The sequence below is a fragment of the Bubalus kerabau genome, chromosome 1 (assembly GCF_029407905.1).
Source record: "Bubalus kerabau isolate K-KA32 ecotype Philippines breed swamp buffalo chromosome 1, PCC_UOA_SB_1v2, whole genome shotgun sequence".
NCBI lineage: Eukaryota > Metazoa > Chordata > Mammalia > Artiodactyla > Bovidae > Bubalus > Bubalus kerabau.
In genome coordinates, this window is record NC_073624.1 from 8,629,826 (window position 1) to 8,647,767 (window position 17,942).

The window sequence follows — 17,942 nt, forward strand, 5'->3', positions numbered from 1 at the left end:
AAGCTCATCTATGACCTCTTTGTGGCCAAGATCCAAGAGATGTTCTCAGTCCTTGTTTCCATGGCTTCACCACTATGTTTTACTCTGAGAATCTTCTCTTGGTTCCTCAAAATAGCCAGCTCCCCTCCTACCTCTACAACTGTTCATGGTCTTTTTCATACCCCCTCTTTCTCAGCTCCTTCTAAGGAGTCTGTCTCTCTTCTCTCCTTATGTTGCCTTCCAGGGGCGTGGGGGGCGGGGAGGCAGGGGCGGAGGGAATGGAGAGTGGCGTCATTGTCCTCCCTCCACCTCAGAGATCGCAGTTTCACCTCTCCATCCCCAGCCTTCATTCTGCAGGCCGCGCTGTGTGATCCTGTGCCAGTCATACAAACTGTCTGAGCTTCAGCTTCCTCATTTCTAAAATAAGGGTACTGGATGAGATGTGTTATTCTGGACTCGAAGGTAATAATAAGACCCCAAGTTTGTAAGCACATGTTACACCAGGCGGGACTGGCCATGCAAAATGAAAGCATGGGGCTCCCTGTTCCAGAATTATTAAGAATTTCAAGACAGCAACAGCAGAGCATTACATCAAATGTGGGACCCTCTGCCTTCCGGGTGCAGGACCCTTGGGAGCCCTCAAGTTGCATGCTCATGAAGCTGGCCCCAGTGCCAAGCACTGCTGTGTAATTATAGAGGTACTAACTTATTCAGTCCTCATAGCGACCTTATGAGGTCAGTACAGGGGAGGAAACCGAGGCAGAGAGAGGTTAAGTAACTGTCCAAGGTCACGGTTTTTAATTGGTAGGGCTGGGGAAACTTACACCTGTTGGTTGAGGTGGTTGGGAGACCCACACTGGAAGCATGGTTCCCTCCTGCAGGAGGACTTCCTGGTGGCCTCTCAGCGGGGCCACACCCATTCCTTCCTCAGTGAGCTTGTCTGCGTGGGTCCTGCTGCCTCGGTTCCCGTTTCCTCCTTCCCCAGTTCCGAGGTGTACACTTCTTTCAAGGCTCAGGTCCAGCCCCTGTTCCTCCCAGGGGCTTCTGGAGCAGAGAAGCCACCCACATCGTCTTTCCCTAGATTCTCTCAGTTCCCTGTGTAGAGTCAGGCCCAGCCCAGGCCTGGCCATAGGGACTGTTCATAGCTTCAGAGCCCTGACTTAACCCTCACTTACACTCCTGAGGCTCACTGATCATACGAGGCTGGAGAGAAAACTTCTTTAAATCTCTTCCCACAGCCATACGACAGCTTGTGATACAGCCTGTCTCCCCCACTAGACTGGGGAGGCCTTGATGGCAGATATTATAACTGAAGGACATAGAGAAGATTGTCTTTGGTGTTTAAAACTCTCTTGAAAGAGTTCTTTCTAGGTTCTGGACATTTTCCTGGAATGTCTTGCCTCCGTCTCCCCTCTCTCATTCACTCTTCAACGGTTGGTTCAGAGATCACCTCCTCCTCCAGGAAGCCTTCCATGACCTCTACCCCCAGGTTGAGTTAAGTGCCTCCTTTGGGCTGCTACACCCCCTTTTCTTCTCCATCATCATGCTTGCCTTCTGTGTCCATCTTCTACACGTGGTTATCAACACCTTGAGGGCAGAGACCGAGTCTCTCTTATTACAGTGCCTGGGCCACAGGAATTTCTCAGTAAGTTTGTTTGAACTAACAGATAAACAAAAGCAAATGTTAAACACAGGTTGGTTATTATGGCCCTCAGCACAGGGCTGGGCACCTTATGTAAATGTAAGGACATGTACACAAACTTATGAAATGGGTGAAAACCAACAACCCCAGAATTTTTGTTAGGAAGGGGCCTCAGTGGCAGCAACCTTGTTCGGGGTGTGGGCTGGGGGAGTCCTTCTGGCGGAACAGTGTCAAAGCAGTGAAGAATCGCAGTGTGACAGTTGGCAGTTAGAGCTGGGAAGTGGGAGGAAAGTGGCCCTGGCCAGGGGTCCACCTGGCTTGCAGGCCAAATCCAGTCACTGCCTATTTTTGCACAACTCTTGAGCTGAGAATGATTTTTACATTTTTTTTAAAGTGGGTGGGAAAATGAAAAGATGGGTAATATTGTGACACGCAAAAATGATACAAAATTCAAATTTCACGGTCGACAAAATTTCACTGGAAAGCCACCCCACTCGCAATCACAGTGCTTTCAGGCTTTACTACTGCAGCGGTTGTGGTCGTCACCGACCCTCTACCCACCATGTCCTGAAAGCCTAGAACATCTACTCTGTGGCCATTTATAGGAAGTTTGCTGAGCCCTGGCCTCTGCCTTCGTCGCCCCAGGAGGAACGCGAGGCGCTGCGAGCGGCCGCCAGGGGTCAGCATCGCCCCGCGGAGCCTCAGCCGGGCGCTCCTTCCGGACCTGCAGCCTCCGGTCCTGCGCCGCGACCCACGCCGGCCCTGGGGCTCCTCCCGGTCCATGCCCGGGAGACGCCGGCTGTTGTCGTGGCCGGCAAGTGCGCGGAAAGGGTTAGAAGGAAGCTGTGGAGGGTCAGGAGCGTCATGGAGGGTTCAGGACTGGCCGGGAGGTTCGGCCGGCCTGTCTGATGTCGTATTTCCTTGGTTTGGGTTTCATTTGTATTTTATATAGGAAGGAGTCGCCAAACAAAAAATTTTTACTCCAAACTAATCGGTCAAGAAAGGTTTGGGACTTTCGCACAACCAGTTAAGACAGTGGCCCTCTTGCAGGCTTGCAAGTAACAAATGCCAAGAACTGGGGTGGGGGAGGGGTGAGGGGGCACCGAGGAGCTCTGGCCCTGAACAGAGGGCGCCGCGTGGCATCTCTGGAACTTTTCTTACTTTCTTTGAGAACCTTGACCTGAAAACTTCTTCCAGGTGGACCAGCCTTTAACCACACGTGCCAGCTGTATAGTGTGCTCACTCAGTCGTGTCTGACTCTTTTGCAGCCCCATGGATTGTAACCCACCAGGCTCCTCTGTCCGTGGGATCTCCCAGGCGCAGGAATACTGGAGTGGGTTGCCTTTTCCTCCTCCAGGGGATTTTCCAGACCCAGGGATCCACCCTCCTCTCCTGTGTTTCCTTGCCTTGTCAGGCAGATTCTTTGCCACTGAGGCACCTGGGAAAGCCTGTGTTGGGCCAACTACTCACCATTGAAAGTGGCCATTTTCCTGGGAGGGAGCACAGGAAAGCATCAAGAAGAGAATGTCCCAAGAGGGAAATGCTCCCCCTGCCCTCCACCCTCTGAGTCATACACCACCAGAGGCATCAGCCCTTCCGGAGCTCCCCATCTATCTTGGCCACTGAGCTGAGTGCTTCACTCCGCCTGGCCTCAGAAGAACGGTACCAAGAGTATCCCCGTCGTACTCCGATGGATGTGGAGCAGCTTGCTGGATCATTTAGCTGATGTGTGCCAGAATGGGGAAGCCTGCCCCCTCTGCTCTGTCCTCTCACTGCCACGAGCCTCAGTGAAGATGACAGCAAGCAGGATGGGTCCCCATGCTAAATCTGCGAGGGACTCCCTTGCCCATCCTTCATCCTCAGGCCTGGCATGCGGTAAATATCCATTGAATGAACAGATGAATAAAGCCTTCCGGGTACCGCGGTGAAATGCCTCTCCTTGTCCAATAGCCCATCTTCCAAGACTTCCAGGAGGAGATGAGCCAGGGAGTCCAGCTGCTCCTCTGGAAGTGAGGGCCCCCAAGCATGGTTCTTGGCTCTTAGCATGGGATGGGATGTGCCTTTCCCGTGCTTGTGCCCAGAGGACTGTGGCCTCTGCGGCCATGCTGCCTGTTTTTGCCTTTCCTCCCTTCCTCCTCCAGGCTCCCCAGGCGTTTGCTGGCTTCCGTAACAGGTCCTAGCGGGTCTCCTACGACATGGACATCTGTCCCTGGAGCTGCTTTCTAGTGGCTGCAGACAAGTGGCTATCAGTTGAAGAGACCATGGGATGTAGTGACAGTGCCCTAGGAGGGTCTGAATAACCAGATTCGAGCCCTTCCCATGACTTGTTGGATGGCTGTGGACACATTTCCTCACCTCAAAGCCCATCTTCTCCTCTGCTTTTGTGTTAGCCTTTGCAAGAAGCACGCAGACAGGGTCATTCCTGAGCAGCCAGAGAGGCCTGGAGACCTGGGCAATTGAGAGATGAAGACTGTCCACCAAGGACACACACTGAGAGGAGAAGCCTTCCCAGAAGCTTGGATCAGGAAGGACTCCAAAGTCCTTAAGAAATTAAATCCTGTTTGGTTTCCCTGTCCGGTCTCAGGAGTCAGGAATAAGACTGAAAGGTCAAAGGGACTTTGCTGGTGGTCCAGTAAAGACTTTGCTCTTCCAACACAGGGGACACAGGTTCAGTCTCTGGTGGGGGAACTAAGATCCCACATGCCGTGCGTCAGAACCAAAAAAAAAAGACTGAAAGGTCATGATCAACTCCGGAGCCTCTGACACCACCCACATGTATGAGCCTGACTTATTCTCTGCATCACGTGGCTGTCAAGTGTTCAATCACGTGGCTGTCAAGTGTTCAATCATCAAATGAGTCGTTACTAAGCAGATACTGCGGGTATGACAGTGAGGCAGAAAGACGGTGTCCTGTCTCCAGGCACAGAATGGGTGTGTATCATTTCAGGCAGAAGCATAGAGTGGGGAGTGGGAGGCAGGGCCTCCCTTATTTCAGAGCCGGGAGGGCAGAAGCTTCAGAGGAGGGTTGAGTCCGTCAGACCTGTCCAACTTTTCAAAGCCTTCTGGCTGATCCAGCGATGCCCTCCTCCCTGCCTCCCCACCCCCGCACCCGAGAGAACACGCTAACATCCACCCCACCACCTCCTAAGGTGCGCGTCCTCTCCACCTTGGCCTGGCTCAGCTTCCTGAATCCAGGGTGCCTGTTCTGCACCACACCTCCTGCTGCTGCTGCAACAGCAGTGCGGACGATGACAGTGACAGCCGCTGGGTCCTCCGGGCGGGAAGGGCGGTGGCGCGCAGCCAGGCGATAAACTACACGCACAGCGCGTGGCAGGGCTACTTAGCTGCTGAGGGGGCTTTGTCAATGTTTACTCGTAACGTGTCATGGCACCCCAAGGAGCAGTCCTCACTGGCCCGCGTGGAGGAGGGTGGATGTCTCTCCGCTGTCAGCCCTGGCTGCCTTTGGAGGTGGGGACGTGGCTGGGCAACACACAGGTGCTGTCCAACGGTGCTGTCTGTGTAGGACTTTAACTGAGACTGAAGGAAGGGGGGCAGATTGGGAGGAAACGTGGCAGGGCTGAGTGGAGTAAGACAGATGTGGCACATAAACACACCTGTTCTGGGGAGTCCAAGGCGGGGACAAGCTTAGTTGGTAACTAGAATGAAGATGGGAGATGCTACTGTGTCAGTCACAGAAAGCAAAATCTTTGGCAAGTCAACCAGTCTCTCTGGGCCAAAGTGTCCTGTCAAACAAAAGGAATGGTTTTGCGGGAGATATGCCCAGGAAAGCAGCCCAGGGAGGAGCACGTGGCCTTTTCAACTGAGCTCAAAGAGCTCTTTTTCAACTAGAACGATTTTAACCCCCACGGACACTTGGCAACTTCGGGAGCTATCTTTTGGTGGTCTCACCTGAAGGGTGCTGTGGCTTCCCTGGTTACTCAGACAGTAGTCTGCCTGCAATGTGGGAGACCTGGGTTCGATCCCTGGGTTGGGAAGATCCCCTGGAGGAGGTCATGGCAACCCACTCCAGTATTCTTGCCTAGAGAATTTCATGGACAGAGGAGCCCGGTGGGCGACAGTCCACGGGGTCCAAAGAGCTGGACGCGACTGAGTGACTAGCACACTTCCGTTGTGAAGGTGTTACTGGCGGTCCGCAGGGAGAGGCTGGGGCGCTGCTAGGCATCCTACCACGTGTAGGACAGACCCTTTCCCAGCAGACAATCTGGGGTCCCAGGTGTCCCTGGTGTTGCAGGCAGGAAGCCCTGAGCCGGAGGAGCAGACTTGGATCTACGGTGCTGTGGGACTGTGAACAGCGTCCTCCTGGTCTGAAAAACAGAAGCGGTTAAGAGCTGAGTTGCTTATCACACAACTTTGTGAGGCTCAGTCTCCAGAACGGGAGGCTCCAGGCTTTGTGAGGCTCCAGGTGCAGAACGGGAAAACTTCCTCTTCACTTTGGAAAGGGCCTTTCCCTGAACTTTTTCTTAGGTCGAAACCTGCGGGTGTGGGACTTCCCTGGTGGTTCAATGGCCAAGACTCTGCCATCCCAATACAGGGGGCTGGTGTTTGATCCCTGGTCAGGGAACTAGATCCTATACTGCTACTGAAGATCCTTCGGGGGGAAAAAGAAAAAAAAATCCTGCATGCCACAACCAAGACCTGGCACAGCCAAATAAGTAAATAAATATAGAAAAGAATGAACGAGACCTTTGGGTAACTGAAGCACCCAGCACAGTGACTGGCATATAGGAGGCGTTCATAAGTTAAAAAGAGAAAAAAAAGTCACAGCAAAAAGAAAACACAGCCCCCACCCACTTCTGGTCCCATCTGCTCCCTATCTCAAGGCTGCCTTCTTGGTCTAGCCTTTCTATTAGGGTCCATACAGGCACAGAGTAGTGCTGTTGGCTGAGACCATCTCAAAAGCACCCCTGAAGGATCAGGGCTAACCAGACCCCGAGGATGGCTGACAAGGGAGACTGGGAAGTTTCGCCAAAGGTCAAGGGCAAGCCCCCCAGCCCCCTGCAGGGGTCCTGCCTTCTCGCTCCAATGGGGCAAGGTCTTAGACCTCAAGGGCCTCTGCTCCCCGAGGCTGGCCTCTCATGGGGCTGTGCCAGTTGGTGGCACTCGATCTACAGAGGCTGCACTCTGACAGTGGGCAGCTTGGCGACTGGGGTGAGGTGGGGGCCACGAAGCCAGACCCCACACCCAGAGCGCTGTTTCTTCCCCATTCCTCCCGGAGCCCTTCTGATGTCACCAGCCTTCTGGAAGCTGCTGCAGAGGGACCAAGGGCATGATCCATCCTTGAACTTGTCGTCCAACTGGGAAGGCCAGATGTCCCCTTGAGATTTGATGACAGGGGATATTTCACCAAGTGTGCACAAGTGCTGGAACTGAGAAGCTGAGAGGCAGAACGGAGGGGCTGGAGCTCAGGCAGACAAGCTGCTTTTAGGACTCCAGGGTCCTCACATGAGGCCGGCTCACCCAAACCTCTGTAAGGACGGGGAGAGGTGTCCCGTCACAGGCCAGCATTCTTCCCGGGACACTGCACTGCGTCCTCCTCAACGCGCGGTCTCCTCCCCCGCTTGGCTTCTCCAAAGAGAGTGAGAAACACCCTGGGTTGGCTCAGCGAGAAGCCGGGGCAGGACGGACGGCCTGGCTCAAGGCTACAGAGACTTGGGACTTCCAAGTCTGGAACCTCCTGCATGTCAGGGCAGGGGAGGGAACTGGGCCTGCTTTGGGTGGGAGATAGGAAAAAGATTTGGTGGGCTTGCTTAGCTCAGCTAGTAAAGAATCCACCTGCAATGAGAGAGGCCTGGGTTCGATCCCTGGGTTGGGAAGATCCCCTGGAGGAGGAAAAGGCTACCCACTCCAGTATTCTGGCCTGGAGAATTCCATGGACTGGATAGAGTGGGACACGACTGAGTGACTTTCACTTTCACTTCTTCTCGTAGGGGAGGCACAGACAGCCCTTGGCACAATCACTTAGGAGCCGGTCCCTTCCTCTGGCCTCCAGAGGTGTCCACTCTGCCCACCAAGGGTGCTCTCTCCACACAGACACCTTGAGCTGAGGTGTAGCCCCCTCCCCCGACCTTGTTTGCCACCTCCCCGCTCCTTTCCCCTCTAGAACAAGCAGGACATGTCACCAGGCCTTGGTGCATAAGGAAACAGTTCCCAGGAAGTGTTTAATCTCACACAAGCTCAGGGAGTGGGGGGATCAGGTTCCTCGGCACTCTACCCGCCTCAGGAACCAGGTCCTCCCTTCCTTCCCCTGCCCCTCCTCCCGCCCACCTGGGAGGCCAGGCTCCTCTCAGAGGATGCTCGGGGCTCCCCTGCTCCCACTGCCACCAAGTGCCGGTGTCTGTGCCACCGGAGCATCTGGACCCTCCCCAAGGTGCTGCCGCTGCCCAGGGTTTTGCAGAAGGAAAGAGCCGAGGATGAGAGTTTGGCTCAGAAGTAGGAGGCTGGGAGAGGCTGAGCGTGGTGCTTTCGCAGTTGCCGTAGCCTGGGCTCTCCAGGCCCCCCAGCAACCCGGCCCGAGGCGGGGCCAGCTCAGCCCCTGTGGTCCGGCAGTTTCTCTGCTGTCCACTCCCCAGTTCTCTCCGCAGATCTGCTCAGTCACACATATGAAGAGGGGGCGGTGTACGATTTTCAGCTGGTCTTCCTGGCCTGGCATTGTGGCATTTAGGCCAGGGCTCTTAGAAGCCAGTAAGGCTGAGGCACCTCATTACAGTCTGGTTTTGGCAGGAGGCTAAGGCCGGTCTTTGGCCAACGTGTAACCACAGAAGGCACGTACATCCTGGCTGGTGAGGGGGACTGAGGGCAAGCCCTGGGTCCTGGGGTGGAGGGAGGGCAAACACTCCTGAAGATGGCCCAGCCTCCCACACCACCAGAGCATCAGCCAGGGTCTCCCTGCTTTGGGGCTGCAGATCAAGGCACAAAAGGGAAGGAGGGCCTCAGGTAAAGGCACTTGGGGAACCACCACATCGGCTTGCAGCACCCAAGGAGACCTGGACCATTCAGGATGGTGCTGGGGAGGGAAGGGAGACCCCAGCACCAGGGCTCTCAAAATGGCAGGGTCAAATTCTGCCCTCGATCCACGCAGAGTCTAGAGTAGGAGCCTGCAGGGACAGGCCAGGAAGGCCTCAGCCCCCAGCCCCCAGCCATCCTCGCTGAGTCTCCCATCCTGAGTTCAGAAGCTCGAGTGAGACCAGGTTCCTGGCTCAGAGCCCTGTCCTTGTCCCTTCTATTCCACCAGACCTCTTGGGGAACCAGCAGCACCAGGAAGCCCAGGGAAGGAGAGGCTGGGGGACTGGAGCTGCCCCAGAGAGCCCATCACATTCAGGTATAAAGATGTAGGCGCACCCCACCTGGGGGCCTGCAGGGCAAGGCTGGCCCAGGGGAGGCAGCGGGCTGGGCATAAAGGAGAGTGGACACTAGTGAAGCTTCCACTTCATGTAAACAAGTGGTGAGCTCGGCCTGGCCACGACAGTCTTGTGGAGGCGCGCGGTTGACTTGAGATGCTGCAGATCCTCACATCTGGGATACAGGGTCCCTGAGGCCAGGATGGAGGCTGCTGGGGTGGAAGGCCAGTAGGGTCGGATGTGCAAACTGGCGCAGGGTTTGAACTGTGTCTCCACAGGACAGGACGGGGCATCCACAGGTCCTCCGACAGCTGGCTCGCAGCTCAGGAGATCACGCAGTTGCTATTCTTGGCAGGACTGGGACTGCCTTTACCTGCAGAGACAAGGGAAACAGGTGAGGGGGGTGTAGGTGAAGCACTCACTGGGCTGGCCTCCAGCGCCTCTCCTGTGCACCGCCCACACCTCAAATTTGGGTGCTGGGGTCACTGTCCCTCCCAAGCTACTGAAACCAGCTCATAGGATCCTTAGAGCAAAATGAAAGGTCCTGTCCTGATGGCCTTATGAAGACCACCTCTGGTTGGGACATCAAGGGATCTGCCATCTCCTGGCCTCAGCAGGCTGGTTTGTGCATGCGTGTTCAGTCATGTCCGACTCTTTGCGACCCTGTGGACTGCAGCCTGCCAGGCTCCTCTGTCCATGGAATTCTCCAGGCAAGAATACTGGAGTGGGTTGCCATTTCCTACTCCTGGCGATCTTCCTGACCCAGGGATTGAACCTGCGTCTCCTGCATTGGCAGGTGGGTTCTTCACTGCCGAGCCACTCTGGAAGCCCCAGCAGGGGCTGGCCTGCATGGTGGCACAGACCCCAGGCTTAGGGGGCACAAGGAACACCTTTCATCAGGAGGAAAGAAGGGGGAGCGAGGCACAGCTCTCCTCTTCCCAGGCCCCTTCCATGCACTTCCACTGCCTTTATATCCCAGGCGGAGGCCGGCTGGGTTCCTGCCCTCAGACCAGCATCCCGTTGATGCGAGGAGCCCTCCTGGGGTACTGACTGCCTCCATCCCTTTTCCTCTGGTTCCTCTCCAAACCACCAGGCCCAGAGTCCTCTCCTGGCGCTCACACCACCTTCCTATATCACCTCAGCTGTGAATTTCATGGAGGTGGCGTTGGCCTCCTCTCCTGGGCCATTAGCGAGAATGATGCTGAACAGGTCCAAGTAAAGCCTTTCCCCTGCCTAGCTGGGCGGGACCCAGGCCTTGGGACTCTCTGAGGGTCCAGCTGAGCCTCCCTGGAGGCCATCTGAGAGCAGGTGGAGCACTGAGGAGGTGGGAGGGGAGCTGAATGACTGTGTCCACCAGCCTGTGGTTCCAAGGGGCCCAAAGCTGGGTGGTCCTCCAGTCTCCATCCTCCTGGGTTGCTGAGGCTGCCTCTAGGGTCCTCCGTGTCGCACAGTCCCATCACTTTGTCCACTGCTGCACCAGGAACTTAGGACAGTGTCTGGCACAGAGCAGACAGTGCACAGATATACATTTGCTGAAAACAATGAACAATCAGGTAGAGGCAAGCTATGTAAGTTCAGTTCAGTTCAGTCGCTCAGTCGTGTCTGACTCTTTGCGACCCCATGAACTGCAGCACGCCAGGCCTCCCCGTCCATCACCAGCTCCTGGAGTCCACCCAAACCCATGTCCATTGAGTTGGTGATGCCATCCAACCATCTCACCCTCTGTCGTCCCCTTCTCCTCCTGCCCTCAATCTTTCCCAGCATCAGGGTCTTTTCAAATGAATCAGCTCTTCGCATCAGGTGGCCAAAGTATTGGAGTTTCAGCTTCAGCATCAGTCCTTTCAATGAATATTCAGGACTGATTTCCTTTAGGATGGACTGGTTGGATCTCCTTGCAGTCCAAGAGACTCTCGAGTCTTCTCCAATACCACAGTTCAAAAGCATCAATTCTTCCATGCTCAGCTTTCTTTATAGTCCAACTCTCACATCCATAAATGAGCACTGGAAAAACCATAGCCTTGACTAGACAGACCTTTGTTGGCAAAGTAATGTCTCTGCTTTTTAATATGCTGTCTAGATTGGTCATAACTTCCCTTCCAAGGAGTAAGCATCTTTTAATTCCATTGCTGCAATCACCATCTGCGGTGATTTTGGAGCCCAGAAAAATAGTCAGCCACTGTTTCCACTGTTTCCCCATCTATTTTCCATGAAGTGTTGGGACCGGATGCCATGATCTTCGTTTTCTGAATGTTGAGCTTTAAGCCAACTTTTCACTCTCCTCTTTCACTTTCATCAAGAGGCTCTTTAGTTCTTCTTCACTTTCTGCCATAAGGGTTGTGTTATCTGCATATCTGTGGTTATTGATATTTCTCCCAGCAATCTTGATTCCAGCTTGTGCTTCCTCCAGCCCAGCGTTTCTCATGATGTACTCTGCATATAAGTTAAATAAGCAGGGTGATAATATACAGCCTTGATGTACTCTTTTCCTATTTGGAATCAGTCTGTTGTTCCATGTCCAGTTCTAACTGTTGCTTCCTGACCTGCATACAGGTTTCTCAAGAGGCAGGTCAGGTGGTCTGGTATGCCCATCTCTTTCAGAATTTTCCACAGTTTATTGTGATCCACACAGTCAAAGGCTTTGGCATAGTCAATTAAGCAGAAATAGATGTTTTTCTGGAACTCTCTTGCTTTTTCCATGATCCAGTGGATGTTGGCAATTTGATCTCTGGTTCCTCTGCCTTTTCTAAAACCAGCTTGAACATCTGGAAGTTCATGGTTCACGTATTGCTGAAGCTTGCCTTGGAGCATTTTAAGCATTACTTTACTAGCGTGTGAGATGAGTGCAATTGTGCGGTAGTTTGAGCATTCTTTGGCATTGCCTTTCTTTGGGATTGGAATGAAAACTGACTTTTTCCAGTCTTGTGGCCACTGCTGAGTTTTCCAAATTTCCTGGCATATTGAGTGCAGCACTTTCACAGCATCATCTTTCAGGATTTGAAATAGCTCAACTGGAATTCCATTACCTCCACTAGCTTTGTTTGTAGTGATGCTTCCTAAGGCCCACTTGACGTCACATTCCCGGATGTCTGGCTCTAGGTGAGTGATCACACCATCATGATTATCTTGGTCGTGAAGATCTTTTTTGTACAGTTCTTCTGTGTGTTCTTGCCACCTCTTCTTAATATCTTCTGCTTCTGTTAGGTCCCTACCATTTCTGTCCTTTATTGAGCCCATCTTTGCATGAAATGTTCCCTTGGTATCTCTAATTTTCTTGAAGAGATCTCTAGTCTTTCCCATTCTCTTGTTTTCCTCTATTTCTTTGCATTGATCACTGAGGAAGGCTTTCTTATCTCTCCTTGCTATTCTTTGGAACTCTGCATTCAAATGGGTGTATCTTTCCTTTTCTCCTTTGCTTTTCACTTCCTTCTTTTCACAGCTATTTGTAAGGCCTCCTCAGACAGCCATTTTGCCTTTTTGCATTTCTTTTTCTTGGGGATGGTCTTGATCCCTGTCTCCTGTACAATGTCACGAACTTCCATCCATAGTTCATCAGGCATTCTGTCTATCAGATCTAGCCCCTTAAATCTATTTCTCACTTCTACTATATAGTCATAAAGGGTTTGATTTAGGTCATACCTGAATGGTCTAGTGGTTTTCTCCACTTTCTTCAATTTCAGTCTGAATTTGGCAATAAGGAGTTCATGATCCGAAGCTACCTAAGGGTTCATGCCAATACCAACAGCAAGAGCAACCACAGTGGCATCAACGGACGGTGACTGGGTGACGTATGTGCCTTTACCCATGCAGATGGTGACGGAAGCCCTGGCCGGGCCCAAGAGAAACCAGCAGGGCAGGAGATTCTGACATCTGCCAACGGGACCAAGGACACCTGCTTCTTTGCTAGAGCCCAGTGGGACTAGCTCCTTGAAGGATCCTCAATCAGCTCCCCGCACCTGTGCCACATGACCGAGGCCCTGACTGGTGACGGTGCTCAGGTTTATGGAATCAGAGCGCAATCTGAGAACACATCAGCTGAGGCCTGACCTCGGGTTTGTTGTGGTTTAGTCACTAAGTCATATCCAACTGTTTGTGACCCCACAGATTGTAGCCCGCCAGGCTTCTCTGTTCATGGGATTTTTCAGGCAAGAATACTAGAGTAGGTTGCCATTTCCTTCTCCAGGGGATCTTTCTGACTCAGGGATCGACCTTGCGTCTCCTGCCTTGGCAGGCAGATTCTCTACCTCTGAGCCACAGGGGAAGCCCTCCTGAGCTCAGGTCTGACACTGAGTGTTGAAACTCCATCTTGAGAAAGACAGCTGTTGAGGAGGCTCACCCTGGAACTGGAGGCCTGGCCCCTTAAGGATCCCTGAACCCTGGCACTCTGAAGACTGGCATTTACCCAGCCTTCCATCCCACACAGGGGACCAGACCGCCACCCAGAAAATGACACAGGCAAATCTGAAATCTGGGAGCCCAGCGAGCACAGCCCTAGGAGCCAGCCCACACTGCCAGCCAGGGTGGCCCGTCCACGCGTGCATCAGGGGACCTGGGAGAGCCCTGGAAAGGGCTGACTGCACCTGCGGCTGCAGTCACCGCAGGGAACTCTGGGAACACAAGCCCGGGCTCTGGACTTCCCTGGTGGCCCACAGTTACTTAAAACTCTATGCTTCCAGTGCAGGGGTTATAGATTTGATCCCTGGTGGGGGAAGCTGGGATCCCACATGCGGTGCAGTGCAACAACCAAAAATAATAATAAATTTAAAAGCCTGGGTTCAGGGGCCCTTGGAAGAGGGTGACCCAGAGGCACTCTCCTCTTCCTCTGCACCTGTGGGCACTTGGGGGAGAGTCAGCCATGGGTCCAGGCCTCTGGCCCTTCCAAACTGCCTTTAAAGATGGAGGGAAGATGCCTACCCTAACCCTCTAGAGACCACACGATGCTTTGTGTGAGGCCCTGGGAGGCTCTCCTTCGTGGCCGTGGACACAGGGCCTTGCCTCTGCACCTCTGGGGTCTTGTCTGTAAAATGACGCCATCAAGCGGGGCGGCCACGCGAGGGCGTTCAGCATCGTGTCCACCCAGCACACTCCAAGTGCCCAGCCAAAGCCTGTGCCTCCCTTCCTCCTCTTACCCTGCTGCACAAAAGTGCTGGCCGTGTCCCAGGGATTTCTCCAGGGGGACTAAGGGTGGGGGGCTTCAGGACACCACCTGGAACCTCCTCCCCCGACCCGGCAGCCCCCAAAGGCAGAGCCTTGTCACCGGATCTGCTGCTCCGAGGGCCCCTGCGTGGGACAACCCTCAGACAACACTGTTTAAAATGCAGATTTCTGAGCCCAGCCCAGCGGGACCTACTCCTCTCTCTTTTCACCAGCCTTTCCAGTGACTGCGGTCCCCTGAGGTGGGGTCTCTGCCCCAGAATCCGGAGCTCCTGGATGAGCGCAGGTGGCCGGCTCAGGGAAGATGCTGACAGGCGCCAAGCGCAGGGCCAAGGAGAAAAACCACATGGACAGGGTGCTCGGCTCCCACCAGTAGAGGGAGCTGTGGACCTTCAAACCACCTGGCCACCCGCAGCCAGACCGCCAGACCCGAAGGAAGGGATTTCAGAAGGCTCTCGCGGGGGCCCGCACTTGGGTGTGCAAAACTCTGCAAACTGTATACTTCTTATCAAGCAGTTTTACAGGCTGTCAGCTCTCAGCCTTCTTGTTTTTCTCTTTCACCCACTCTGTCATTGGCCCAGGCTCTCTCCCTTGACAAGAGGGCAACAGAGACAGAAAGGACGGAGTCAGAACCAGAGCTCAAAAAGGGGCCTCTGGACCAGCCCCCTCCCCGACCCCACAGGCTCAACCCCTCTCTCCTCTTCTCAACCAGGAAACAGCCCTGGGGAGGTGAAAGGATGTGTGCCAGCTTTGGGGAGCCAGGTACTGGGAGCCGAGATCCGTCCGATAGCTGTCTGATGGTGCTCTCAGTGTTCACTGGAGGAGAGGGGTCCATTCCTTGGAGGGACCCTAAGGGAGCAGCTAACGTGATTTCCTCCCTGATGGCAGTTCCATGCATGCTAGGATTGCTAGTTCCAACATCAGGGAACCCTGTCTGTCGGTAACCTGACCCTCTGGCACATGAAGTCCTGCTAATAAGCTTTTGCTGCCTGACAGGAGGCACTAAACCAGTCAAACATTTGTGAGGCTGGAGGTCACCCAAAGGGCCTTTGGGGAGAAGAGCCTGTGCTTCTTGCCCTGCCTTCCAGAGGAAAGGCCTCACGAGGGGCTTGAATTCCAGGTCCTCAGGGTTGGCTGCCTGTCCAGGTATGCAGACACTGTGCTGGATGAGGACGCTCTGTGTGTCTCCTAAGGGGCAAAGCAGGACTACTGTGATCTTGCTAGACATCCCTGGTATGGGCCGCTGCACTCTTGCCCTTCTCTGTCTGTCTCTGGTTCTCTCTCAGGGTTTCAGGTACTCGGGGGCGGAGCTGGTACAGGGCTGGTCCCTGGCTGCTTGGCTGGCTACTCAAGAGAGCAGCAGCATCAGTGACCGTCCAAGTCATCCAAGCAGGGGCACCTGATGCTGAGACTCACTAAAGGAAACAGGAAGGGAGAAGATGATGGCCTTTTGTTTCTATGGAGACAGCACCTCGGGGTGAGAGGCTGAAGGAAGAGAAAGCTTCTATTTCACCTCCAGTCAGGACGTGGCAAACGGTCCCTTTTGTGGTTGGGCCTGCCCCTCCCCTTCCCTTCCCTGCCAGGTGTTCACCATGGCAACCCTTCTTCCAAACAAGCGGTGCAGAGCAGCAGCAGCAGCATCTGGTGTCGGGGGAGCCAGGGAGTCCCGGGGGGGATGGGACAGGCCCAGCTCCCCCTCCCTGGCAGGACATGGGCCCTGGCCTGGCTTTGTGTCCTGGCCCCACTACCACTTCCTGTGCCCTGGGATCACGTCATTCACCTCTCTGAGCTTCCACCTGCCACCTCTGTGGTTGTTCTGAGGACCAAGTAAGAGAGGCCGCGGCACATGGAGGTGCTCAATAAATGCTTCCTGGCTGAATGTAGCTCTAGCCCTGGCACTGCTGTTGTGCCCAAATTCTCGGACACTCCAGGCCTATCCTAACTCTAAGAGGCACGGACTGAGTGTGTAAGGCTCTGGACCAGAGCTGGGGTGTCAATGGAGGGGAAGACCTGCACTCCAGCCAGGGTCAGGTCAAAGCCAGGGCCTGGAGGGGACCCAGGAATCCTGGAATGCAAGGCCCTGCCATCACCCGCCTGACCAGCCAGGGAGCCTGGTCTTACCGCTGCAAAGCCCCACAGCCTGGAGGGAGGGAGAAATTCCAACACGGAAACCCCTTCAATCCCAGAGATGCTGACATGAGAAAAGGTGCTGGCAGCGGCCCTGGCTGTCCCCACCAGCCACTCTGGAGACTGTTCCAGAGAAAGATAAAGGCCAGGACCTCTAGGGCATCCCAGAGAGACCTCCCCGCCTCCAGAAAGATACCACCAGCAGGGACAATCTGTCCCAGAAGTAAGCAGCATGGCAAATGCCATTTATCAAATGAACAAAGGGAGGAGCCACGTCCAACTTTTACAAAAGAAATGAGGAAAAGTGGGTCAGGGCATTGGTGGGGTGTGTCTGTCCAGGACAACACCTGATCCGGCAAGGAATGAGAAGCTGAAGAGGAGCTCTAGTTCAGAGGCGGTTTACAGTGGAGATGCTCCCCCGGCCTGTGGTACTAGTAACAAGAGCTCCCCGACGACTCCCGTGCCCAGCACTGTCCTGAGCACTTCATGTCCTCGGAGCAGCTGGGCCGGGCATGCTCACTCTCCCCCGCCTTTGGAGAAGGGGAACCTGAGCTCTGATGTGCAGTGCTGGCCCAGGCCACATGCGAGCAGAGGCCAGAGCGGGACGGGGACACGAGAATGGTGGGGCCCAGAGCTCTGTGCTCTCCTGCCCGGAGGCAGCTACTAGAGCAGGCTCAGAGGCCTGGGGAGCCCTGGGGATGGTGGTGGCGGTGGGGGGCGGCCGGACACGACTCACCTGAGATGTCAGCACTGGAGCCCTCGTTGGGCCTCTTCCCCGTCATAAACTCCGCTTCGGCCAAGGCCTTGGGGGAGAGGGCACTGGCTGTGCCATTGGGTGCCACGGGCCTCTTGGACCGTCGGCTGAAGATCCTGCTGCCGAAGCGCCTGCCCTCCTTGGCCAGGGTGGCCTCCCCGTTGGCGGCTTCTCCCTTGCTGTGTCGGGCAAGGGCCTCTCGGGGTCTGGACTTCAGGTCCGTGTGCAGGTGGGAGATCCCCCGGGCATCCCTCCGATTCAGCTCTCTTAGGGGCACCGGCTCCACGGGGGGCAGCACCTGCTCCAGGGTGGCCAGGTCGTGCAGGAAGCTCTCCAGGCGCCGGGCCGACTCGCCCTTGCCACCCTCCTCCTGCCCTTCGGCATGGCCATTGGCCTCCTGCTGCTGCCGGGCAGCCCACCGCATCATCTCCCCGGGCGGGGGCCGGCTGCCCGCCACCAGGGCGTACTTGGGGTTGATCAGCTTGCGCGCCACGGTGGAGGAGTAGTGGAGGCCGGGCCTGCCAGCGCCTCCTGCCAGGCCCAGCTGCTGGTACAAGTTCACCTCCTCGGAGATGGCATACAGCTCCCGAAACTCCACGTCGAAGGGCTCCACGTGCTGCCCCGTCAGGAGGAGGAGGAGGTTCCTGTCCACGTGGGAGGAACTCCAGGTGAAGCTAGAACACGGGGACAGAAAAGCAAGACATATGGTGCCCGGGGCTGCAGCCTCGCCCCGCCGGCCGCCGCCTGGCTAGCCCATCTCAACACACCTGCCGCCCAGCCCAACCCGATCCACCAGGGAGGCCGGATGCCTTGCTGCCTTTGTGCCAGCTGTTTTCCCTCCACAGACCCAAATACTCCCTCGGGTCCAGGTCTTGGCCTCACGTGCAGTAAAGCAGGCAGTGGGTCCAGGGCGAGGGTGCGAAAAGTCAGG

The 17,942-nt window shown here is 55.2% G+C and overlaps 1 protein-coding gene across 1 annotated transcript in view; it reads right to left on the reverse strand.

Moving 5' to 3' along the window:
* Positions 1 to 9,302: 9,302 nt before the first annotated feature.
* FAM83F (family with sequence similarity 83 member F) overlaps positions 9,303 to 17,942 on the reverse strand; it is a 34,122-nt gene continuing 25,482 nt past the window's right edge. Inside the window, exons 4-5 of the mRNA XM_055566038.1 lie at positions 16,994 to 17,685; positions 9,303 to 9,352 (exon numbers count right to left, since the gene is read on the reverse strand). Of these exons, the coding sequence (XP_055422013.1) occupies positions 9,303 to 9,352; positions 16,994 to 17,685 (742 nt within the window). The remainder of the gene's footprint in view (positions 9,353 to 16,993; positions 17,686 to 17,942) is intronic.